The sequence below is a fragment of the Patagioenas fasciata genome, chromosome 23 (assembly GCF_037038585.1).
Source record: "Patagioenas fasciata isolate bPatFas1 chromosome 23, bPatFas1.hap1, whole genome shotgun sequence".
Taxonomy (NCBI): Eukaryota; Metazoa; Chordata; class Aves; order Columbiformes; family Columbidae; genus Patagioenas; species Patagioenas fasciata.
In genome coordinates, this window is record NC_092542.1 from 4,095,839 (window position 1) to 4,120,762 (window position 24,924).

General features: G+C 47.2%; 2 protein-coding genes across 3 annotated transcripts; both read left to right on the forward strand.

Annotated features, from left to right (window-relative positions):
* Positions 1-36: 36 nt before the first annotated feature.
* On the forward strand, positions 37-12,578 carry DRAXIN (dorsal inhibitory axon guidance protein). Its single transcript, XM_065854866.2, has 7 exons — positions 37-712; positions 6,314-6,795; positions 8,027-8,214; positions 8,720-8,831; positions 9,183-9,272; positions 9,507-9,596; positions 11,595-12,578. The coding sequence occupies exons 2-7, from the start codon at positions 6,336-6,338 to the stop codon at positions 11,705-11,707; spliced, it is 1,053 nt and encodes a 350-aa protein (XP_065710938.1). The 5' UTR covers positions 37-712; positions 6,314-6,335; the 3' UTR covers positions 11,708-12,578.
* A 5,828-nt stretch (positions 12,579-18,406) lies between these two features.
* On the forward strand, positions 18,407-24,823 carry AGTRAP (angiotensin II receptor associated protein). 2 transcript variants are annotated; one of them, XM_065855346.2, is made up of 5 exons: positions 18,407-18,563; positions 22,064-22,098; positions 22,331-22,442; positions 22,673-22,871; positions 23,953-24,823. In XM_065855346.2, exons 1-5 carry the CDS (start codon positions 18,537-18,539, stop codon positions 24,057-24,059), a joined length of 480 nt encoding a protein of 159 aa, XP_065711418.2. In that variant the 5' UTR covers positions 18,407-18,536; the 3' UTR covers positions 24,060-24,823. The 2 variants fall into 2 exon arrangements, with proteins under 2 accessions (XP_065711418.2, XP_065711420.2); XM_065855348.2 differs by lacking the exon at positions 18,407-18,563 and having other exon boundaries at positions 22,066-22,127.
* Positions 24,824-24,924: the final 101 nt, after the last annotated feature.

Below are 24,924 nucleotides of genomic sequence, written 5' to 3' on the forward strand. Positions count from 1 at the left end.
CAGCGCCCCCCGGCGGCGGGAGGAGCGGGCACGGGGGGGCGGGCCCCACCAGTCCCCGCTGCCCGGTGCTGCCCGCAGCTGCCCCCACGGGCTCCCGGCCGGCAGCTGCCTCCGGTGCAGCGGGACCGGGTGCTCGGTGCAGGGAGAGGGGAACGCTGCTCCCCCGGGCCGGTTTCCCACCTCACTACCCTAACGCTGGGGAGCCCCTGCGGGGAGCGGGTGCGCCGTGCCCGCCCCGCCGGGCAGGTGAGCGGGGCCACGGCCAGCCTCCACCCCGGCCGCCCCGCCTTTGTCTCCGTCCTTTGTCCGCCCCGGTCCCTGCCCCGGACCGCTCCTGCCACCAGCCCCGCGGGAGCGCGCATCCTGCACTCCCGCACCCCTTCTTCTCCTCTTCTTCTTCTTCTTCCTCCTCCTCCTCACCGTACCCCCTGCACCCTGTACAGCATCCTCTCCCCTCCGCGCCCAGCACACCCCGAGCCCCTCCGCCCCTCCCAGCCACACCTACGCCCCCCATCATGCACCCCAGTCCCCCGGGATTCCAGGCGTCCCCGGTCCCCCTCCACATTCCCCCACTGCCTTCCCCCTGTCTCCTCCTCCTCCTGCTGACGGGTTTGAACACCCCCCGGCAGAGCTGCCTCCCCTCCCGCTGCATGCACAGCCGCTGCCCGGCCCTGCCTGCCGGGCTCAGCCCACACCGAGGAGCGGCGGACAGGTAGGCAGCGCTGCCCGCGCCCAGCCCGGGCCGGGGGTGCTGGTTTTCTTCGCTTTCGCGGGGATTGGGCAGCAGTGGGGGACACTTTCCCACTTTCCGTGCGCCCCGGAGGAGACAAAGGCCGGGGGTGATGGGGACCCCCGGTGCCAGCCGGGACGCCCTCGGTGCGCGGTGCCTCGGGTGGCGGCGGCATCGCACCGAGCCTGGGACAGCGCCGGTGCCTTCTGCCAGCCCTATTGTCACCGGGGCCGGGGTGACGAGGGTTCCCACCGAGGTTCTGCCACCTGGCTCGCCCTCAGCGCGATGTGCAGCGCCGGGCACCTCGCAGGGCTGTGAGGTGGGGGCTCTGGGGCTGTGTCCCTCCACCCTGCCGCAAGCCCCTGCGACTTTCGGGGGCGACTGCAAGCTCCCTCCCGAGACGGCTCTTCCCTTTCCTGGAAGCAAAGTCGCCTCGGACAGAGGCATCAAGCCCTCTCGTAGGGCACCCCAGGGGTACATCCAGGCTCTGAGCCACGGCTGCTCTGGAAAGTGGCCGAGGCGTGAAGGAAGCTCTTCCCACCGAGTCATTGTGTTTGCAGAGCCGTGCACCGAGCCCCCGAGTACCCACGGGTTATTCTCTGCTCTTTCCCCATTGATAAAAGTGATATCTTGTTCCTGAATTAAATCAATTTGGCATAACTTAATGGCTTATTACAGCCAGTAATTCATCATGTAGGATTTAAGTGACATTTATCCAATTCACACCTGAAGTCTTCCGTCAACCAGAGGGTTTAATGGAAATGGTTTTGTATTCCCATCTCCTCTCCCTTACAGAAGGAGGTATTAATCCTACACATTTTGCTTCAAAGTGAAAATGATATACAAAGAAAAATGTTCAAAGTGCAGCCTAACCGTTCTGCCATGCAGGACACATCCACTTCTGTCCCCAGTGAAGATGGGGCCAAATTCGTCCCCGTTCTTCCCTGTCACACTGGTGGGTGCTTTCCAGCCGGGTGAGCAATGACCTTTGCTATTGATTGTGTCTCATTTGTCACTAGGCATTGTGCATTAAACTGGAGAGTCTTCTCTGCTGTGCTGACAGCAAGCGACTATATCTCGGATGCTAATCTCAGACTCATTGCTATTTTAATCTCATTATTGGGTAGAGGAGACTCTGTTTGATAGTGGGTTGCCTCTGATGGCTGTGTCAGCCACTCCGTGAAGTCCCAGAGGGGAGCAGAGGCTACTGCATATTCATTCCTGTGCCCCTCCTGTCCCCGGAGGATGTTGGTGCTGCAGCCTCGACTGCCTGGGCTGGTGTGTCGGCAAAAACAGAGTTCTAGTTCCAGCCTGTCAACTGATGTTGAGTGAGCCACATTTCAAGTGGTTGCTGGACATGAGTTGCCCCAGGAAGATGCTTTGTGGAGGCACAGAGGCAATCACAGCTACTAGTCAACTCCCTGTAAGCCTGAATCTATGTCCTGTCTCTTGTGCCACTAGTGCAATTAGTGTACTAGTGAATTTGGCCCTTTCTACAGTGGAATGCTGTTTGGTGGTGGCAGAAAATGAGAGAAAACAACGCAAGATGTTTCAAAGGGTGGTGGTGGGTTTTGAGTAGCCTAGCTTAAATATCTGCAGAGTGGAAATCTCTTATATCAAACACAGTCATAAGGGACAAGGGAACTGTGAAGTTAGTTAGATAAATGTGAAAGACAAGGTAGGGAGGAAAGGTGATGATGAATACAGGAACCTAAGAAAGGAGGAGGGCAGCTCTGAAGAGGGACCCGAAATGACTGAGATCTGTGAGCAGGGGACTCTGCTGCTCTTTGTCCCAAGGATTGTCTGGGCCGGCAGAAAAAAAAAAATCTTTACAAAGTGAGTGTGCAAGAAATGCTGGAGAAAGAAAAGCGTTAGTACTTTTGCCTTGGGGAGGTAAAAAGAAGGGTGCGTAAAATTACCTGTCTGCTTTAGGGGACCCAAGAAAGCTGGGAGAGATCCCTTTGAAATGGGAAGGTCTCTTGGCAGATTGCATATGAAGCTTTCCAGCATTTGTCTCCAGAAACAGAAAAACAGATGGAAAGAGACCCAGCAGGGAAGTAAAATCTCATTTATCTGCACAATACCATCCTGGCTCCAGCCAGCTCTCTGCATGTCAGCTACCATAGAGCCTTCCCTGTCTATTCTGCTCCAGGCCTTCCCAAGCCCATCCATCACCCTATGGCTTCTTATTTACAGGGAGCCTGGCACACAAAGCTGGGTTTATTTTCCATCATCCCTGCCACACACACACACACACACACACACACAACACTCATGTAGATGCATATACACTTTGTCTATTGCTGCAGCTTGGGATTGTCTGGAGTCCAGGAAATCTTTACGCACTCCTGCCAAAGTCTGAGCTTATCGGAGCCAAAGAGAAATCTGGCCCAGAGTATGTGCTTGGGTCTAGCTTGGTTCAGCCTTTGAGTATACGAAACGCAACACTTGTGGTCTGGGGTGATAAAGGGTCTTGATATTCTCTATTTCTTGGCTCAAGAGTTCTGTTCCTCTTGGCCGTGATATGAAGAACATGTGAAAAGTTAAAAATAAGATCATTGCGTATCATGTTTTAAGTCAGATATGTGAATGAAGGTAGATGATCTGATGTTCCTGCTTTGTCAAATACAAAACAAATACAGCAGGGACAATTTCAGACCATATTTCCCCACCAAGGTGACTTAACTGTATTTATAAGGGTAAAACATGCCTGGGTTTCTCTTTACCAGGGCTGCAAGCAGAGAGTGGAGTAATAGCAATTGTATCTGTGAGTCCAGAGAAGGAGACTGCCCAGAGGGAAAGTTATCCAAGATGCAAAAAAAAACACCCTCATTTCCCTTACAGGAGTGTCACCATCCCCTACTAATCCAAAATGGATCAGAAATAGCGGCTGAGAGACAGCACTGCAGCTCACTCATCAGCCCCAAGCCTGCACCCCGCATGGTTCTGGGCCTTATCTTCGCGTTACACATTTTCTTGTTAGTAGGCAGATTTGCTACCTCAGGAGGCAGGTGGCTCATAATCCCGATGGTTTATAAAGAAAGTGCAAAGCATTGGGTGGGTAAGGAGGATGCAGGCCTGATGTTGTGAAGAACTACAGGGGCAGCTTAACTTGGCAAGTACTTCAGCTATTTCCTTTATTAATATATGAACCCTAAGAAGAGGGTGAATTCTGGGCTTGTAACGTGTGTGTTTGTTTTGGAGCAATTTAGGAAGAGCATCTCCTTACAAGGGTAGAGTTCTTTCTGCCTGGCATATGCTGCAGGGCACAATTTCACCTTTTGCAGAAAAGGTGCATCAGCAGTGTGAGAACATTGCTGTCACCTACATCAACAAACTCAGGGCTAGCACAGATTTCTTTTGTGGATTTTACTTGGGTGCTCAGACACTGAGAAACCTGAGGAGAGCTAGGGATGCTGTCATGTTACCTAGCTGCCTTTGGGAAGTGTGAATTTTACAGCTTTTGTAGGGTAAAAAACCCATAATCTATGTTAAACATAGATCAGGTGTGTGGAAACAAGTGCTGTGTTAACGTAAGGTATGTAACTTGTCTGTGCACTGTTTTGGTTTGGCAAACAGGTCAGATTTCCCCTGACAACAATGCAGTCCAGGTATTTATCTGCATTATTAATGCAAGATTTCCAGTGACACAGTAAAACACCGTGTTAGCCTGCCCTCTCAGCCAGCGTAGAGATGAGGCAACCCATGTGCTCTAGCTGCACTTTCATCCTGTGTCACGCCAGCAAGACAGCTGGGCAGCTAAAATAAATGCCCCCTACACTTTGAAGCAGACCTTCTGTTAAACTGCCCTGCAGCATTTAGCTGCTTTCTAGCTCCTGCTGAAAACTAGAATCCGCAGCTAATGTGTCTGTCGGGTTCACCATCAAAGGGCCCATGTCTGTGTGAGTGAGATTGGAGACACCTGCCTTGCATTCTCTTTGCACTTGTTCTTTCCTCTTGGCATTTTGCCTACAGATGAAAAGGTAAGATGCTGTTTCCAGCTCTTTGAGTTGTTCTGAGTGATGCCTTGATCCAGCTGGTTTGCTCTGGTTCTTAAAGGGAAAATCCTAGGAAAAAAACAAAGAACATGGATGCAGAGCTTGGGTTTTTCTTGGTTGCTATTTGTTCCATTGGTTTTGAAGCAGGACTTCAAGTGCTTTGTTAAGAGATTTAGCTGTTTGTCTGGTTTTCCTTTGTCCCAGGTAGCTGCCAGTAAAATATTATTTCATAGTGTTATGCCTTCAGCAAATGAGCTACCCAGCACCTCCTAAATCAGCCCTCAAGTAGCAGTTTGTTGTCCTTTGTGGCCAGTAGAAAAACCTGCTTTTCAGACACTGCATTAAAGAGAAGGGCCCTGTGCTGTGTGCCTCTTTCTAGGGTACATCTGTACTGACAATTTGCTCCCAGGCTCTGAGCAATAAGAGAGATGTATCTTGGAAAGGCAGAATTGGCTGCTGAATGAGTGAGCAGGCTTTACAGGTAAGAGGATGAAGACATCTCTCTCTAAACTCCACAGATGCTCCATGAGGCTGGGGATGCTGTGATGGCAGAGGTTTCACTGACTCAAAATACTTTACATCTGTCTCACAGGTTCAAAGGAAAGAGGCAAGGAAGTGCTGAAAGCCCCTTTTCCCATTTTGTGGGAAAGGACAGTGCAGAATGACCTAATTGGAGAAGTGTCTGACATGTGCAACATCCCAAAGCCGTGTCTCATAGCACAAACACAGGGATGAAGGAAGACCCTCAAAAGTGAAGCAAAATGAATGAGAATAGTCTGCAGCCTTTGTGCTGAGGGACTCGATCTCAGTGTTCTTTGAATTACCCTCCCAGTGACAGCCTCACTTGGTGTGTTGGAGTGAAATGTGCAGGGTGGAGGAGGGAAAAGTGGGGCAAACTAGAGAAAACTCAGTCTGCCTCCCTGACAGCAGAAGATTTGTTTCTCCACTACACTGTGAGGTATCAGCACAAAGTTTCCGGTGATTTTTATTCCCTTGACCAGTTTCTGCCACCCTGAAACAGTATGTGTGTGCACGCACATCTCTGTCTGTCTTGAGCTGCTCCAGGCTGTTGCTGGTCCTGCAAGGCCACCATCTGCCTCCAGTTCTGTTCCTCTTGACATCTTCATTGCAAGGAAACCAGCTGTGAGGAGAGGCCGGTGCCAGGCAGGCCCAGGATGCCAACCTGGCAGCCGACGGCCGCAGCCGGACAGCTGGTGCTGTGCGGGTGGCTCAGGAGCTGTGGCTGCAGGACCCAGCTTCCCCAGTCCCTCAGCTGGGAGGCTGTGAATGAGAGGGTAGGGGGCCAGTCAGGAATCAAAGGGAAATGTCCTGCTGATTGATGGCCCTCATTTGCACATGAAACTGGGACCTCTCAGCCCCATAGGCCCTGCACGTGTCTCAGCTGCTGCAACCAGGGCTGGGAGAGGAGGAGGTAACCAAGGAGGGAAAAAATCACTTCCAGCTCTGGGCATCATAACTGTTTTCATCTAAGTGTCCTAGCTCTGAATCTTGCTTGCCTTTGCAGTTCCTAGAAGTTGGTTGCTTTTTTTTTTTTTTTTTTTTTTAATTTTATTTTTTATTGCAGGTGAGGCAGAGCACCCAGGATTATGGCAACTTCTTCCACTTTCTTCTGTCCTTTCCTTTTCCTGTGCATGCTGGTTCTGGCTGACATCAGTCGTGCAGTCTCCCTAGATCCTGTCACAAAGCTCAAAAATGTGCCGGAGAACAACAACCATCTTCAAAACCAAGAGATGTGGCTGCAGCAGCCTGGAAGTGGGCACCACTACAAACACGGCTTGGCGAAGAAGGAGAAGGTCCATGCCATGTCTTCGAGAGGGCAGCCGGCTGCAGAAGAGACCCTCAGAACGGGCAGCAGAGCTCCAGCCATGCAAGAGCTGGCAGCAGAGGGACAGCCAGCAGCCCTGAAACAGAATAAGGATGTGTTCCTGGGCTTTGAGTTCCCATATCCTGAGAGGGAGAACCAGTCGCCTGGGTCTGAGAGAGGAAAGAAGCAGAACCGAGAGCATCGGCGACACAGCCGCAGGGACAGGCTGAAACACCACCGAGGTATTTGCGCCCCGAGGGAAGCTGAAGCTGTTGGGTCACTTGAAATGAGTGTTGATGGTGTGAGGGCAAGAAGATGCAGCTGTGGTTGAGGCACATGGGTGTGTGGAGGATGTGGGATGTGTGCCTGCTCTAGGGAGAAATCTGCCAAACAAAAGAGGCACAAGAAAAAAGGAGAACTCCAGAACCAGAGGTTTTTTACGGCTGGTTGCAATTTTGTGAAAATGACCTGGTTTGCCTTACAGGGGGAGCTCTGAGAATTCCTAGGACTTGAGGGGTTGTTTTGGGGTGGCCTGCTTTGGTTTTTTTGCTATTTAGCAAATTATCCAATTTATGAACAAACACATCGAGGCCATGCTCAATCTCTTTACTGACTTCAAAACCACGACCAGAACTAGAAATAATACAAACTCCTACTTTGCTTGAAGATCAGTTTCTTCTCATCAGAGCTTGTATTCTTTTACATGTATGCTGAACTACATTTTGCATATGTGAAATTGCACTAATTACCTTAAAGTGTTGCTTGTTTTTAGCTGTGACTGCTTTCCTTTGCAGGTCAAGTTGTGGGTCTGTGTCTCTGTGGTATGGTATGCTCAGTGTGGTAAATCTTTAGTTCTATTTAAGTCAGGGAGTTTGTGTCAGTCTACACTATTTGACAAACTGGGTGTCAGTATCCCCAAGTTCCAGCTATCACTCCTCTTCGCATCAGTAAGAAGAGCTCTATTGTTTTCCCAGGGGACTGACTAAAAAACCTCATGTTAAGCAATATAGAAGAGTATGGTACAAAGCTGGTTTGAATTAATCCTTAGGAAAAGCAGGGATCGGGCTGGTTCTGACTTGAGCTGAATTGAAATAACCCACTGCTAAAATCAAACAAGAATGTGTTCACAGGTATTTGCAGCAGCTTAATCCATTGGTTTAAAAATGGTTAAACAAGAACCTTCTGTACTCTTGAGCCCAGAAGAAGAAATCCGTTGCTTCTTAGACCTATCTTCAAGGTGTGATTATGTATGACTTAAGTGTGTAAAAATCAAGATGTATGCACTCTGGGCCTCATCTATCACTTTTATTTAATAGCACATGACTGTTTTACGCTGGTCTAAACAGCAGCTCAGGGTGATAGAACACTGGTCAGTGACTGGATGAAATCCGAATTCCTTTGACTCAAATCTATGGCACAAGAGCGAAAAGGGGTGAGAAAGCTAATGCTAACTGTACCTGTTGCCATCCGCAGGGAAGACTCTTGTTGCTGGGCCAAGCTCCTTGTACAAGAAACCTGAAAGCTTTGAAGAACAGTTTCAAAACCTGCAGGCAGAGGAAGCTACAAGTCTGACTCCCACCACGCTTCTCATGACTGCACTGGAACTGGCTGTTTCCACAGAAGAGCCTCCTGTTCATCCAGCCACATCGCCACGGTCACAGGTAAAGAGACAGCTGGTAATTGCACTGCACCTCTTATGCAGACAGAAATCTCCTGCAGATAAGATCTGGTTTCCATTTCTTTTGTTTGTTTGTTTGTTTTTTCAGTTAGAGGCAAGTTCTTGCATAACACCAAAGCCCTCCCTTTTGCAGACATCTACACACCTCTTCTTCATAAACAGTTCCTTTAATTGCTTCTCTTCCTTGCCCTTAGCTAGCCATCTTCATTCAGTTTCAAGGACCTGGAGAGGTAGCATGTCCTAGTGCTCCTTGCTCGCCTTTTGTCCACACACCAAAGCAGCAGAAAGGCTTCAGCTGCAACAAAGGAAAGCTCTTTCCTTTTGAAAATGAGATGCCAAGAACCCCCAGTGGACAAGATGGGTGGAGGGTGGTGGGTTTAGAGGTTTAGACCTTTTTAAAGTCTAAAAGCACCAGGAAAAATGGCAATGATTTAAGTGTCACTACAGAAGTGTAATCCGTTGTCTCTTTGGTTTCTTGTGGTTTGCAGGCCCGCCTCAGGCAAGATGGGGATGTGATGCCCACCCTAGACATGGCACTCTTTGACTGGACAGACTATGAGGATCTCAAACCAGAAATGTGGCCATCTGCTAAAAAGAAAGGTGCCAAACCTCCCTGTCCTATTTCCCAAAAGTCATTCTGTAAGGCTTGTCCCATGGTTAGTGTTCACAGATGTGCTGAAGGATGTGAGATCCTGGTGGTGGAGAAAGACACAAAAAGCATAATGCTGATTGTGTTTTGTGCTCTGTTTCAGAATGTTTCTCATGCATAGTTTGAGGGCAGAGGAAAAATGATAGATGGAGGGTTGAGAAATAGGGAGGAGATCAGACTCCGAAGGTTCAGAGTTCAAACTCTTGAAGTTTGCGGCTGTTTTTACCCTGGAGCAATGTAGTCTCCAGAATAAAAACACTAGCATGATTTTTTCGATCAGCATCTGTTTCTTCTTTCCATAGAGAAACACCGCAGTAAGAGCCCCACCAGTGGAAATGAAACCGTGACGGCTGAAGGAGCGCCATGTGATCATCACCTCGACTGCCTCCCAGGTCAGGATCAGCTTGGTAGAGTCACTTCTCCAAACGTGAGATTGTCTGAAATCCAGCCCAGGTTCTAATACAAGTATCCTGATTTTTGATACTGATAGGAAGTGGGATGCAGAGGCTCTCTAGGTGTGTTGTGAGAATGGAGGATGTCTGTACCATGGAGGTGTTATGGGTGTCAGTAGCCCTAGAAGGGAAGGGGATAAATGAGCTGTCCTGACCTTTGTTTCTGTTCTGCAGGCTCTTGCTGCGACTTGCGTGAACACATCTGCAAACCACACAATCGAGGCCTTAACAACAAATGTTATGATGACTGTATGTGCACTGAAGGTGAGTTCAGCTATTTGCTCTCCCCCTTCCAGCTGGCTTCATAGTTGGCTGCAATGATTCAGAATCATGGTTTATAAGTGAAAATATGAGCCCAGCTCTGGTGCTCTTAATCTTTCCCTCCCACTGACTCACAGTGTGACCATTGAGTCATCTAGGATGTCTTGTTTTCCCTCTTAAAAAACAAACCTCCTGATAGCTACAAACCTAACAGAAGCAGCCACAATATATTAACACTTCAGTGGTGCTTTCAAGTCTCACAGGTTATAAAAACTTACTATTAACCTTGTTTTACATGACCTCATGCCTAATATAGCTTTCCTGAATTAATTGCAACCTGTTGCAATTTAGTAGGTGTGGGAAGGACACAGACTTTTGTTTTTTAAAACTGCTTCTGAAGAATTCACAGCAGCCTTCAATAGACAGTTGTGTTATGGAGATGTTGAAAGGCACTCTTCTAGTCCGAACATGTTCAGGATCAGCTCCAGGCACTGGGTCTTGTCTGCCAGAGCAAAATTCTGGTTGCCAAATTTTGTGACCTGTGTTAGGTACTTTGACTGGGCCATTCACCTAACTTTAACCTGGTTAAACAGACAGCTTTCCTGGAGTTGCTATGTTAAATGATAGTCTTCACCTCGGATGTGTCATGTAACACTTGAAGGTCCTCAGCAGAGATGTTTTGGTAGGTTAACCTAGAAAAGTGTTTCTGCAAGCCTAACGAGGGCTGCCCCTGGCCCTGTTTTATACTTCAGCTATGCCAAATAAGCTGATGCCAAATGTGCATCCTCTGTAGCATTAAAAAGATCCCCAGAGATGTAGAGTCCAGACAAGACTTTCAGATGAGAGCACAGTTCTGATCTTGTGTGCTCTCCTTCTGGGAGGTCAGACTGCCCTGTGGGGACTGGTAATGAGGGGCAGAAACGCAGCTTCAAGGTAGCTGGTCTCAGCATAGCCCAGGGACATGCTCTCCAAAAGGCTGCTCAGTGACCTGTGACATCGGCTGGGTCTCCTGTGTACAAGTACTCAAGGACAGTTTATGGGTTGTCTCATTATAAAAGCTATAAATCCTCAGCCTTCCCCACTCCGGGGGTGCTGGCACTGTCACGATCTGCTGCCTGCTCTGGAAATAGAGTGTTGGAGTTTCTAGGATCACCAAATCAACTCCTGCCAATGCAAATGACCAGATCCCGGGCTACTGACAATGAGGGCTTTTGTGAGAATTACTTACACGTAGGCTGTGCCCTGTCTGGCCCAACTAGCTACACATTCTGGTCTAACGAAGTCAGACAATAGACACCAAAAGGTAAATCTGTCAGTGCCAGAAAGCAATGAGTTACCCTGACCAGAAGTTCCCATTACTTTCAGAATATGTACTGATGTTTTTTACAAACAAAATGCCTTTTCTCCCCCTTAATATTCATCAATGCTATACCAGATAGCTTCCTTCAGACCCTGAGCTTTGAGCATCCAAAACAAAGAAACTCAAGATCAGCAGTGAGCTTTGGATCAGACCTCCCAGTAATAACACTTCGAAATCTCTTCTCTCCTCTCCAGAAGCTTCAGGGAAATAAATAGCAAGGGGAGGTCCCAAGCCATTGCCGCTGCACATTAACTCTGTAGTAATTTCCCAGTGGAGAGATCACTTAGACAGTAATGGGAAGTAATAGGGGGAAACCAAGCAGGACTTCCAGAAAATCACTAGAAGCAAATCAGGATAATTCATTGGTATTTCAGGAAGCCAGTGAAACCTTCTGCCTGAGCCAGTGCATCCCAAACCAGAACAGTGAACCAAACAGCAAAGCAAGGCACAGAAAGCAATATACACTGCCCATGTGAGGGATTTCTCTGCCACCTTATTTGACACAGCCCAGCCTTCCCAGCCATGGGACTGTCCCCACTGCAGCAAACTGTCATGAACTGAGGCTGAGCGCGGATTGTTTGATTTTACTACTGTAGTGAGCCCTGGTCTCTCCTGCTCACTTATGCATGTCTTTTCCATAGGGCTACGCTGTTACGCCAAATTCCACCGGAACCGAAGAGTGACCCGGAGGAAAGGGCGCTGCGTGGAGCCCGAATCAGCCAACGGAGAGCAGGGATCATTCATTAATGTTTAGGAGGGTAGGACTCCTGCCTGAATGGTCAGGAGCTGGGGTCAAACTGTTTATACCTAGCAATGGGAATTAGAGGAAAAGTGAAGCAAATGACTGAAGCTGCAGGCTCTGAACGTGCCAAGTTCCAACAAGGCTGAAGCTCACAGTAATTATAAATAGAGTGGCTTTGGCCTTTTCCATACCAAGACTGCATTCCCCCTCCCTTCCCTCAGCACATTCCTGCCATTGAGCTGAGTCCCTCTCTCCCAATCGGTAAGAGAATGATCATTACTACTGTTCTGATGGTCCTGGCAGGAAAAGGCTCTATAGTTGTGTCTCCTCTCAGCAGAGGCAAGATATGAAGCATCCTTCAGTTCAAAGGGGATGTGAGCTTAAACTTTACTCCTTAACTATTGCTTGAGAAGAAAGGTAGATCCTCCTTAAGGATCAGAGGTTCCTAGCAGATAGGAAGCTTGTAGCCTCCAGGCGGAATCAAAGATCAGGGGGAAGGCAGTTCCTAGGTGAGAGGAGACCTTCTGCCACAGCTCTTGCTCCCTCCCTTGTTCAGTGCCACAGACAGACATTCCCTACCTGTTTTCTTTGGGACCATCTGGTCCTACTCCTTCCTTCCTTGCTCCCAAAGAACCACCTGTTTTCTGCAAGGATGTGGCAAGACATCCCAGCCTGCAGCTCTCATTCATTTAGTTACCCTGCCATGTCTGTTATTTTTAATGATTATTTTTAGGAGCTTTCTAGGGAAGTGATAGTTTTCCTAGTGAGCCAAAAATAAAGTTTTTTGGTAACAGGAGATAGGGACAGGCTGTTCCATTGTAGTAAATCCTGTGACATGTTGCATGTGTGTTTCCATGATATGTAAATAAAGAGATGATAGATATCCTTTGTGCAACTCTTCTGCTTCTTCGATGGCACGTAAGGATGTGGCAGGAACCAGAAAGGCCTATAAAGGAGCTGGCCAGTAATGATGACTTCAGGTAATCACACAGAACAATTGTGCCACTCGGTAGAAAAACTTCTCTACCCAAATGGGGGATCCAGGTTTCCCTACATCTTCATTCCAATTGCAGCTAACAGTTTCTGCTTGGTGTAGCTATCTAGATGTTTAAAACTTCTTCATATTACTACTTAGTTACTGATTTCAGTGATATATTGGAGCAAAACAGGCTACCTGTGTTAAATAGGAATAGTGTTAGTAGGTAAATATGTTCTTTTCTCCTGCTAACACCCCAATACCCTGGCTTCTGGTGGCATAGAGCTTTCTAGCCTTTTAAATATTAAATTCAAGAACCTGGAGAGGTACAGCACTTTTTGTAGGAATTATAAGATTAATCCTGGTGCTGTGGTCAAAATCTTCTTTATGCTGCATTCCTAAACCTCCATGTTCTATTTAGGTAGGCGAATCTCCATTTTGCACTCCTATTTCTGCATCATGTACTCATCAAATGCTGCTAGCGTAATAGTTCACGCCTCTAATACGATCAGTGCCCAGTCATGACTACAGAGATATGCTATGAATACAATATTAGTTCTGACCCACATAATCCTGCACTGCTAGGAGGTGCACTAAAGGAGGAATTCATAAAGGAGCATTTAGGCAAAACCTGCCACTCAGTTGGATGCAGCTATTTAGATTTCTGCTTACAGTATTACAGTCTTAGCCCAAAATGCAGGAGTAAAGAAAGGTGCTTTGGCTCCAGCTCTGTGCTGTGCCAGCAAGGATGCAATTTGTTAACCCAGAGAGAGAAATGCAGCCCCTCCCTCAGCCCAGATGCAGAATAGGGCGCGGTGCTGCCAGTGCTATTGTCAGTGGAAGTATAAAGGGAAAAAGGTCTTAATTGATCACAGTTGATTGCAGAGCTCTCAAACCCTGGTCTGTGTGACACCCAAAAGAACCACATGCACAGCCTTTATTAAAGCCACGTTTTGACACCACACTGCTTTCCAATATAGGAGCCACAATCTGGGTGGAACGGTGCAATTGAAATTTTGCATTGGTTTTATCTTTGGTGATGCAGGTCTTCATTGCCCCATGCACCACATACAAAATCCTTATAGGATGGGCAGTGTTTTGGGCAAGACTGTGTTGCAAACCATGTGAAATACAAGTAGGCTTAAACAGCAAGTTTGAGTTTTAAGCCAGAGCTTTTAGATTCCAAAAGGAGGCTTGATTCTTCAGTTTTCGCTTTTTCAGCTTTGAGTCTGCTATTAATTCTGAGTATACAGAACAGATGATTCTTAATTGGTGGGATTAGTTAAATATCTAAGGTCAGTGAAAATTGAGCTAATTATTATAAATCAAGTCATGTGATTATTAGATTGATTGCTCACATTGAGGTTTCAGAAAGAGAGTCTGTGACCGAGACTCATTCACTCTCAATCAGACTGTGATGCTGCAGAGCTGAAGCAGAAAGGCTGAGCGGCGGCACCGGCACGTGCCGCACAGCCGCCGCTGCGTGAAAAGAATCCAACAACCTGCTTTATGTATCAGCCAGATCAACTACTGGCTTCACAATCACAGTGCAAAGGAAAGCTGTTGAGTAAATAATGTGCCAAGGTGTGGAACGCAAGACCAGCCTGTGATATAAAACCCCAGGGCAACATTTGTACAACAAGTCCAACCCACTTCTGAGCGTAGTAAAGCTTTTTAGTGCCACGCTGTGCTGTCTCAAGGGCGTGACAGCAGCTGCAAAGCAATAGTATGACTGTGTTACATTTAGCGAATTTCCCCTTCCTTTCCCAATATCTCCCAGTCACAATGCAACCAGTGACAATTCTGCCTTTGGGGGCACTAGGTCTGAACAAGAGATGGGGAGGCAATTGTCAACCACATCTTGATTTATATGTTCTTCTCAACTGCTTGAGAAACTCAAATTAAGAATTCACACAAGCTCAGTTTCTTTGCTGCCCCCCGAGAGCTTAAGCCAGAGCTCTTGCAAGATTTTCTATTGTCTTGCAAGGACTCCGGATCAGGCCCAAACCAGCTATAGCAGGGCTGCGTGGAATAATTTTTAAAGTTAATTGCAGGGCATGCATGAAAGGTGAGTGACAGAGTCACACCCAAACTCCTGCTCTACAGCTACTGCTGTTAGCAGCCTCATAATGAGTCCAAGGGGCATGCATCATTTTAAACCACTTCTCCAGGGGTGAGAATCATTAGACATGGAAAAGAGAGGACAACGTGCTGATTTGACATAATCATCCCAGCAGCTGCCTACTCTGCAAATGCTGTTGAGTCTCAGGGATGTTGCTGGCAGTTGCCAAAATGATGACTGCAAGGGAGACAAGGAGTGGAAGCACAAATTAAAACACTTGGGAATCATTCTATCTCAGGTCTGTAATAGTCTGCATTCATTTTAGCTTGGAGGTGTTTTATTGAAACCCTCTCTCCTCCCTCCCCTCCTCCCCCCCAAGTAATTACCCTGTTGTCAATCCACAGTGTGTGAAAGTGCTTCGATTTCAAACCCATGCTATACTAAATTGTTCGAGTCCATGCCAGTCACTCTCTGCTACATAAAGCCTGGAAAAAAACATTGCTTTCTTATTTTTTTATCAGAAGAAAATGAGGGCTCTTCTTTTCTTGGAATGTTCTAAGTGATCACATGTGCCCCATAAACCCATTTCTGGTATGTCGGTTCATTTTCTAGAGTGCCAGTGAATCTTGAAGAGTCGTCTCTCAATTATATCTCAAAGGTCTACTTAGATTTTAGAAAAAAACCAGAGGAGCAGCTCTTCTTTGCTAAAATTGGAAAGGACTTTCAGGTGCACTTGTCAAGATACCACATTAGTGTGACCCTTTCTATTTCCCAGATCATCTTGCCAGAGACTGTTTTGCAGAGTAGTTGAGGAGGAGGCTCTCTACCAGCATTACAAAAGGCCTTCAATTTCCCCCGCAACCTAAATAACATTTCTGCTTGCTAATTTCCCATTGGGATTTAAAAGGGAGTTGTAGAGCCAGGGAAATTTCTATATGCCCTTCCTCGCTGTTTATTTAGAAAGGTTCTATTTATAATATATGCATTTGTGCCGAGCTGATGCCTTCATTGCTCCCAGCTCCACATGCAGGGGCACAACTCAAAGACATTGATGTCATCTGCAGTCTTCAGGTACCTTCAAACTAGACCCCAAGCGAAGGACGCAAAGGGCAGAATTATGAGGGGTAAGCTTGTCTCCATCCCCACGGGCTGGACAAGGACAGCAGAAGCAATTTCATTATCTCCTCTACTTCCCCTCAGAGCTGCTATCATTTTATTCACCAAGGGTAGGTACAGTGTGCTTGAAAACACAAAGGAAACATTTTTGCCTTATTAGCCTCACTTTTATACTGTCAGGGAGCCAGCTGTGTATTAGGTTTTTACTCAGTCTGCACAAGACATACCACCCAATACATTTGACATAAAGCAGCTAATTGTTGGATATTAGTTGCAGTGACGTGAACTCACCTGGACCAGTCTTCTAGGCAGTAAAACCTCTGTGTCCTGTTTCTAGTCCCCTGGGTCACCTACTTCTCCCTGCAGGTCTTCTTTAACTTGCTGCTTATCTTTCTCACCATGTTTATGTTGCTTTGAGTTATCAAGCCTAGGGAAGGGAACAGAGACAGCAGGTTACACAGAGAGACAGTTTACAAGGTATGAGCAAAGCAAAGCAGCGATAAAAAACAACCAGTTCCCCAGATCAGATAGGTGTGAGAGATGTGCAAATGCATAATATCTATCATAGCTCTCATTGTTTTCATATCCATGAGATCATTAGGACATTTCTAAGTCCCTTGAGTGCATGACATGCAAGCCCAGGACATAATAAGTAGGCCTGAATTAATTGCACGATACACTGATGAACAAAATGTAGTAAAGTGCTTTTATTGTACAAGGGGAAACAAATGCCTTGCATTAAAAAGCAGTCATATCAATCCAAATTATGGCTCATGCTGCATAAATGATAATGAGATTCTGCCTCAGATAGAATGAGAGTGCTGAAAGAAGACGGCCTCACACTGCTGCATCTCAACAGTGCTTATACTTAAACTGGGACAGTACAATTCGTCTTTATAACAAACAGTTCTCCTTTGACAGATAAGTATCCTGGCGGAAGGACACTCCTATTGCAGTTTGCGCCTGAACACTGAGCCATCAATATGGCTATTCAAAAGTCTCTCTTTATCTTCCCTCCCGCCCCAGGTGTCACATATTTTTGTCATTTAAGGTAAAATCCAGTCCTTGACACCACTGGGACCATTGGCATTGATCTCCTTTGCTGCCACTACTTCTGTGAATAGAGGCAGGGTTTCCCTGCAAGACACAGAAATTAAGTCACAGCTGATGTGGTATGTGGCAATAGATGAGTTATATTTCAGTCTTGCATATGGTAGAGTGGCACACTCAGAGATTCCTGGGGAGGGACATTTGCAGCTTTTTTTCCTACTGTTCTGAAATAAACAGACAGTCAGTTTTGTTCTGCTGATTCCTCTGGTTAGCATTTTATAGGTTGTTTCATTTTAGCATTTTATAGGTTGTTTCATTTTGCCATTTAATACTTCGCCTTGGGAGATCTTCAAGCATGCTGCACATTAGCAGTCAGTAGCACTCAGGGTGCAGTGAAGGACAGGCTAGATAGGGCTGCATTTGTGGCTTTTTTGAGACTGTCTGAGTGTAGGTTCAGCATTGCACGATTTTCACGCATGACCTTGCACTGCACTGCTCAAACTGGAAATGAGACTGAAGGATGACTCATACATTTCCACATTCAGCTTCTGCAATGAACTTCTGACTCTTCGCTCACTCCTTGGAGGCCCCATCTTTTCTGCAAGAATAAATGATGACAAGAAAGCAACCAACCCAGTGAAACATTGTAGTCTTACATGGCGGACAGGTAAAGCATACACTGGGCAAGGAAGGGAAAGTTTGAGGGGGGTCATCTTGACTTCTTGGTCCTGTTAGTTCATTTGCCATGCCTGGGGAGAAGACTGCTATTATGGCTGTTCTGTGTGGGGTTGGGTTGATCACTTATCAGCTTCCCTAGCTCTAAAATGGGAGAAGCTTGCGTTCAGAACAAGAGATGAAGAACTCATGATTTGCACCAGGCTTTTGGGCAAAGAATTTGATCATCTAGTTCTATGGAAAAATTGTGGGCAAAAAGAAGCAACTAAGCATCTGCCAGCCATTCTAGCTACATGTCCAGACTCCAGTGCTCAACCTCAAGACTGACCTGAACTTGGCTCAGTTATTGTGTGACACGGCCAAGCACAGCTAGCACCCTGCAACTGGGGTTTTTTACTAGTGTTTATCAAGGCTCTTGTCACTTCTCACCTTTCTGCCACTGTACTGCCGCGTACACAAAAGGTTTATTTTTCTCCAGAAAGCTGCCAAGTCCTTCACACGCCTTCCTGGACACTGACTCCAGTCCAAACCTTCCCTCAGCTGCGTTATGTGTGTAAGTAGCAGGAAGAACCGCTTGGCTGGGTGTTTGGAGTCAACACACTCACCCAGGCACACTTTTAACCCAGTGCTGGCTGTTTTGGGCACAGGTGCTGTGCAATCCACATTTGGTAGCCAGAGCACCCAGACTATTTCCTCGCCGCTTGCCACCCACCAGTGCTCACCCAGAGCCACCGTGCACCAGCTCCTGTGGCAGCGGGCACGGCCCAGGGCACGGGCCGGGTCTCCTCCCCCGATCAGCTGCCACCAGCGCCCGGGGCCGGGCGGAGGGGCTGGGCCGGGTCCCGGTGGGGCGGTGTCCCGGCTCCTCCCGCCCTCCCCGGGGCGGTGGTGGGGCCCGGCCCAACCCCACAGGAGGCGGCCCGGCCGCCGGGAGTCACGGGCAGGGCGGGTCGGCCGGTGCCATGGAGCTGCCTGCCGTCAGCCTCAAGGTAGGGGCCGCGGGGCCGGGCCGCTCCCGGCCTTCCCCGGCGGGGAGGGGCCTCTCCGGCTGCCCCGGGCCGGCCGCCCGCTCTCTCTCCGCGGGCTCGGAGGGCGCAGGCTGCCCGCGGCGGAGCCGACGCCCGGCCTGGCGGAGCGGGAGGGCCGCGGCGGGAGTGCGGGGGCAGCGCTGTCTCCCGGCGGAGCAGAGGCCTGGGGCGGCGGGCTGGCCCAGGAGCGGGCGCTGGGCCCGGCTCGCTGTCCCCTAGCAGGCTGGCCGGCTTCGTGCCCGGCCCGGAGCCTGGGCAGGAGATGTGGAGGCCTCCGAGGAGGAAAGACTGGTGTTTCTAAACCTTTTTCATCACATGAGCAAGCGTTGCAAAAGCTCTTGATCATTAAGACCCGGAGGCAATGACTTTAGTGTTCTCTCCTACTTGCTGAAGTGGGTTGGGACGGTGGCTGGTTATTAACTCGTGTTCGTGGAGGTTTCCAGCTCAGCTGACCAGAGCTAATCCAGGATAAACACTGCACAAGAGCCTGAGGAGGCAAAGTTTTTGCTCATCAGGCAAAGTATGATCCCACTTGCTTTGGAGTTATCACCTGGTAGATAATTGAAATTGCTTCTCTGTTGAGGGGGCAAGAGGGGCTTCAATTTGGGGCAATTTGAAAAGTTCAGTCAATATCTGGTAACTAGAGAAATGGGAAATAAGGGACATATCACAGTTCCATTATGCTTTTTACTTTGGGAGGAGCACACTTTTACTTGCTTTGGATGTTGGTGTTTGATATCAAAGCCTTCCCTGACAGACAGATGAAATTTTTCTTTTTTTCTTCCTTTTTTTTCACCATGACAACACAACTAAAATGTTGCCTGGTTTCAGACAACCATTCCCAAATCTCTTCCTAGATAAGAGTGAGTTTGTCCTGGGCAAACTGTCTTCAGCATTAAGAAATTTGTTGTTAAGTCTGCTGGTATTGCTCTGGGGCTGGAAAGCTGGGAAATATAGGAGTTATTAATTGTACCTGCATCTTTGCACTGTTCCTGAGTTAGGGCCTGCTTCCCTGAAGCATACCTGAAAGCTAGGGAAGATTCTTATTCAGAAAGGGACTGGAAACAACACATACTACTGCTGTTTATTGGCACAATCTGCTCACAGTTTCTGTGAGATTAAAAAAGATGAGCTTGTGAGAGAAGCAGCTCCAAGAAAATAGCACGACTGAGCTGTGTTTGTGCCAGAACACAGCAATGTCTTAGCCTCGAGGTCTCTTTGTAGCGAATGCTTCACACCCAGGATTATTGCAGTAACTCTGCAGAGTGCTGAAATGCAAAGTTTGAGTCTGATCAAGGCAGGACAAAATAAGGTCCCACCTTTCTTATTTTCTGCTCGCAGTACTAGTTCAAGTCTTAGGAGTTATTTACTCCAAAGAGGAAATCTATGCCTTGCTTAGGTACAGGCTTAAGTCCTTGAACAGATGGAAAACCATTTAAATTCTTCTGCTGTCTCATCAGCAGACTGCCTGTAAATTATCTAGTCTCACATAGTGACTGTAGCTTTAAAGAATGTTTTTCATTAACACTACGTTTTCTATGTTAAAGCATACCAAGATCACCAGCTAATTCCGTAGTGCCCTGAAGAGCTGTCAGGTAAATTGGACTAATAGCCGGGAAGGGAATGCCTTTTCTAAATTTCAGCAGTCCCTCACACCATCAGCCCTAGTTTACCTGACTTTATGCTGATGACTAAGCGTGCTTCATAATTTACTAACTGCAATATTGATCTAGACAGCTTTAAAAAAAAGAAAGAAAGAAAGAAAGCCACCCTGCCTAATGATATTAACTGGTGAGCCTTCAGGGTATGTAACATGCAATTAAATACTACCTAATTAAGAATTTCCCTGATGTTGTGATAGTCTCTTGAGTAAATGCTATTTGCACGTCTCCATTCTTATCCAAGAACATCTTGTATTTTACTGATTAGCAGTTTTTGCCTGGTCTCTGTGGTACAATTTGGGAGAAGGGAAAGTAGGGGGTAGTGGTAAAGCATTTTGTAGGCTTTCATGAGCAATTAAAAAAAAAAAAATTAATAAAAATCTGTTTAAGCAGTGTTTGAAGTTATAACAACAGGGTGAATGTTCCACAGATGTGCTAGGGCACTGCAGTGAAGTGAGAGCTCTGTCCTGTGATAATGTCTTTCTCGAGCAACTAGTTTTGTATTAAGTTAAAGCATGGATAGACATTTAAGTCAGTGAGTGTGGTAGCATGTTGGTAGATCTTGCTATTTCTTTTTTTAGTGTGATAATGCTCCTATCTGCATACAGCTTTCCTGTGTCCACCAAGTAATTCAGCCTTTTGCTACTTACTCTTTTCCCAACTTTTTGCTTCAGAGGGGCTTTGGTGGTGTTGTGGGTTTGTTTTTTTTTTGGTACCAAGGTCGGTATAAATGCCAATTGGAGCCCTTCTCACCGCTGGAAAAAAACACAGAAAAGTGCCTGTTTCCCATGGATCCTCTGATATGTTCAGGCATCAGCCTTTCTTTTATGAAGCTGCCAGCAGAGCTTGTCTTCCATATTCTTGTTTTCACAAATGTTTAAAGAGTGAATATGGGTGATCTCCCTTCGCTGAGATTGGCCAGCAGGCTCAAAAGCAAGTGAGTGCATGGATATAGGTGCAGAGAAAGACTGAGGGTGGTGTATTCTTGTTTCCATTTGCTGTCTTAAAAAACATATAGAGTATGTCTCCTTGGTTACAGAAATGTCAAGTGCTGGTGAAGAGAATCCTTGTGTCACTTGTTACAGTAAGATGCTTTATTCCGGGATTTGTCCCCTTGAGCGCAAGGATCAGGATTGTTAAGGACATTTGCAAAGCACAGGATCTGTGACAGCATTATCTTACTGCTGCTTAGGGCACTGCCGGCGTTTGGGTGCTGGTGGCTTCACTGGGAATGAAGAACTGTGTGCTCAGTTATGCAGGTGCTTAGAAGATACCTTCATGTCTGTGGATCCTGCAGTGAGGTTGAACCATTGCTCTGAGCAGACTGGATGGACATAAAAGGAGAATTTACTGAGGACTGGAGTGAGATTGCTGGTAGCTGCAGGCATGACTTTCCATGGGCTTCTTGGTGATGGGATGACAGATGGGTCATGTCGAAACTGTGCTAGCATAGTGGGAATCAGATTGCGTGGCTTTCTGTACAAACTCTTCTGAAGTTCCAAAATCAATAACCCATTTAGAAAAGAATAAGTGGGCCCTGAATCAACTGTTGACAGAGATGACAGTAATAATGAATGACTACAGTGTAGCACCGCAGGAAATACTCAGCAACAGAAGCAGAGAAAAATGGGTTTGTGTCTTCACCATCCCAGTTGCTGCGTCAGCTTTCTGCAGTGGTTCACGGGTCCAGGACGCTCTTCCACCTGTCCCTTGGAAACAAGATGGTGTCATTTCATGTTGATCCTCCCACAGTTCTCCCAAGTTGCTGACCTGTCTTCCTCTCTTTTCTTTTTTTCATAGACCATCATTCTGGTACATTGGCTGCTCACAGTGTGGTGAGTGATTGGTAACTGGTCTGGCCTGGGTAAGATGAGGGTATTCTTTCTAAGTGGGAATGGGATATTCTCAGGGAATCAGCACTCCCTGTTTGTGCCCGTCTGTGTGCAAGAAGATCCTAAATCTACGAGTGAGGTGTTTGGGTGGGAACAGGGATGAATGCAAACAAACTGTTGCAGGCTTATGGTGAATGTGTTGTTTGGTTTGTTTTGTTTTTGTCTTGTTTGGCAGGGGATGCATGAATCACATGTTTCCAGCCTCCTATGCCTGGGGAAACTTCAGTGTCCTTGCAGTGGGGATCTGGGCTATTGTGCAGCGAGATTCCCTTGATGCCATCATGATGGTGAGTGTGAGCGTATTTGAGTCCATGAGGCTGGTCAGAGAGAGGGTGGAGGGCAGACACAGCTTTTTTGGGTCAGTGATGATTTTTGGCTGTTCCCAGCACTGTGTGATACTGGGGTGAAGGCATCACTGTGTGAACACGGATATCACAGGAAATAGAAGTTGTGGTTGACTGTTGCTCCTGGTGGTTAATGCCCTATTCATTTCATGTCCCATTTTCTTTGTTTCCAGTTCCTGACTGGCCTGCTGCTCACTGTCCTCACAGACATCATTCATGTCTCTGTCTTCTACCCTCCAAACAACTATCTCACTGATACAAGACGTTTCAGTATAGGCATGGCCATCTTCAGCCTTCTTCTCAAACCTGTGTCCTGCTATTTGGTGTATCAGATGTATCGGGAGCGCGGAGGAGAGTACACCTTTAACATAGGTAAGATGCTTCCTCTGCTTCCACATCAGTGAGCCACCTCCTCTAGTGTTAGGGAGACCCTCCAGCTCGAGCTCTGTGAAGCTGAATGCTGCCCCCCTTTCCAGGGAGAGCGGTGCTTGTGCTCTCTTGTGCGTGTTTGTTCTCCAATCTTGTAGCTCTGGTATGTCATAGGCCTTAAATTTACGTTCTTCCTCTCTTCCCTTACAGACCTGGAGTCCTCGTCTGACAGCTATTTTGCTTACAAGGGTACTGATACCACTGCTGCCTCTCTCATTCAATAGAACTGAGGGGATTTTCCTCTCTTCCTTCTCCTGCTTGTGTGTTGGAACCCTTTGGGTGTCCTCTCTTTGCCAGCCCTTTCTTTTCCTTCTCGGGGAGAAGTAGAGGCAGCATCCCCTCTTGCTAGATTATGCATGAGAGGGAAAGAAGCTGGATTTCTAACTCTGTGCTTTCTCTGGGCCTCACATGTCCTATAAAGAGTTTTCCATGCACATTGTCTGTCTCTCTTTTTTCCCTTCTCATCCCCTGGAGAGTAACATGATTTTGTACCATTCTTGTACCACAAGCAACTTGGTCATAGTGAAATTTGGAACACTGCTGGATTCAAATTTAGTGCCATTGTGCGGCACACTTGAGGCATAGCTGTGTTGTTGGGAAGAATGGCTCATGGATGAATCATGCTCTTACATCCATACTGTCAGCTCGCTATGGTTCCTGCTGCTTCTGGTTTTGTCTGCTCATTTTTCCACTAGATTTCATAAACTTGATCTTGCTGAAATGTGCTATTATAGGAGCCTGTTACGCTGGGGTGTAGTATTGTGGGTCTTGCTTTCCACAAAGCCATGTGGATACTGAGAGAGCAGTTCTCAGGGAATGAAGAGGCATGTTCAAATGCATCTTGGTTATTTTGCCTTTGGAAGGATGAATTTTCTTTCCTCCTGTGAGGATGAGAGAACACAGGTGCTGGGAGCTGTTAGAGCAGCTGATGTGGTGTGCCCCTGAGCTGTTGGTTCCTTCTGACGAGTTCAGTTCTTGTGCTTTTGTTTTGTTCCCAAGCTTGTTCTCTTCCCTCTCCATTCAGGTGTCACCCGTGCAGGCCAGGATCGCAGCGCCTATGAGCCAATTGATCAGCAGGATGCTGCTCCACAGTGGCCTGATCCAAACAAGACAGCCCAGCAGCCGTACTGAAGCATGCTCTGCAAGAAAACGAACACTTCCCTCGCCGAGTCTAGCCTTCCGCTCTTCCCATGTCTGTTCTGATGGAGGAAGACAGGAGAAGATCTGATTTTTCATTTATTTTGCCAGCCTGAAGGGTAGGCAGATGGGTTCATGCAGTAAATCCAGAAGATCTTGGAGATGACATTGCTAAGCACTGTGACTCTGTAATCCCAGTACTCTCCTTTCCTCCCTCCCCCTAAATCCCTTCTCTGTACGGGTGAGTGGATGCACCTTCTGCAGTCTTCCAGCTCTTGTATTGTGCATCCTCTCTATTCTAAGTACAAGAACCATGCAAAATATTCCTGGACAAGCTATCTTGAACAGGCTTATGGACTGCCCACAAACAATACAGTTTAGCCTGCTTTTATGCAGATGCATTTCCAGGAAACATCTGGGAGTTCCTGAGGGCTGTTTTTGATGGTGTTATTTAACCAAGATTCATCACTGTAACTCCCTATGCTAGCTCTGGTGGTTTGCACAAAGCTGGGATTGGCATAAAATGCTGTTACTGGGCCAGGGAGCTGCTTGTGCTCCCAGTATCTAGTCTTGGGTTTTATTCACTGATGCTTTTATGCAAGTTGAATGTCCTTTGGGATCCTTAAAATGGCTGTTGAATGTATGTGCCTTGAAATGTCCTTTTGCCTTCAGCTGCCTATCTTAACAGAACTTGAAATGTTACATTTTTCTAAGAAAACTATAAAGTGAACACAGTTTTTCTGTGTTAGAAAAAGTTATGCTGGTCACCTATGTCTCATTTGAAAATGTCAGTATTCCTGAGGGTTTGGAACTGTAGCCAGGCAGCCTGGAAGAGTCACTATGGCAGAAAGTCTGCTGG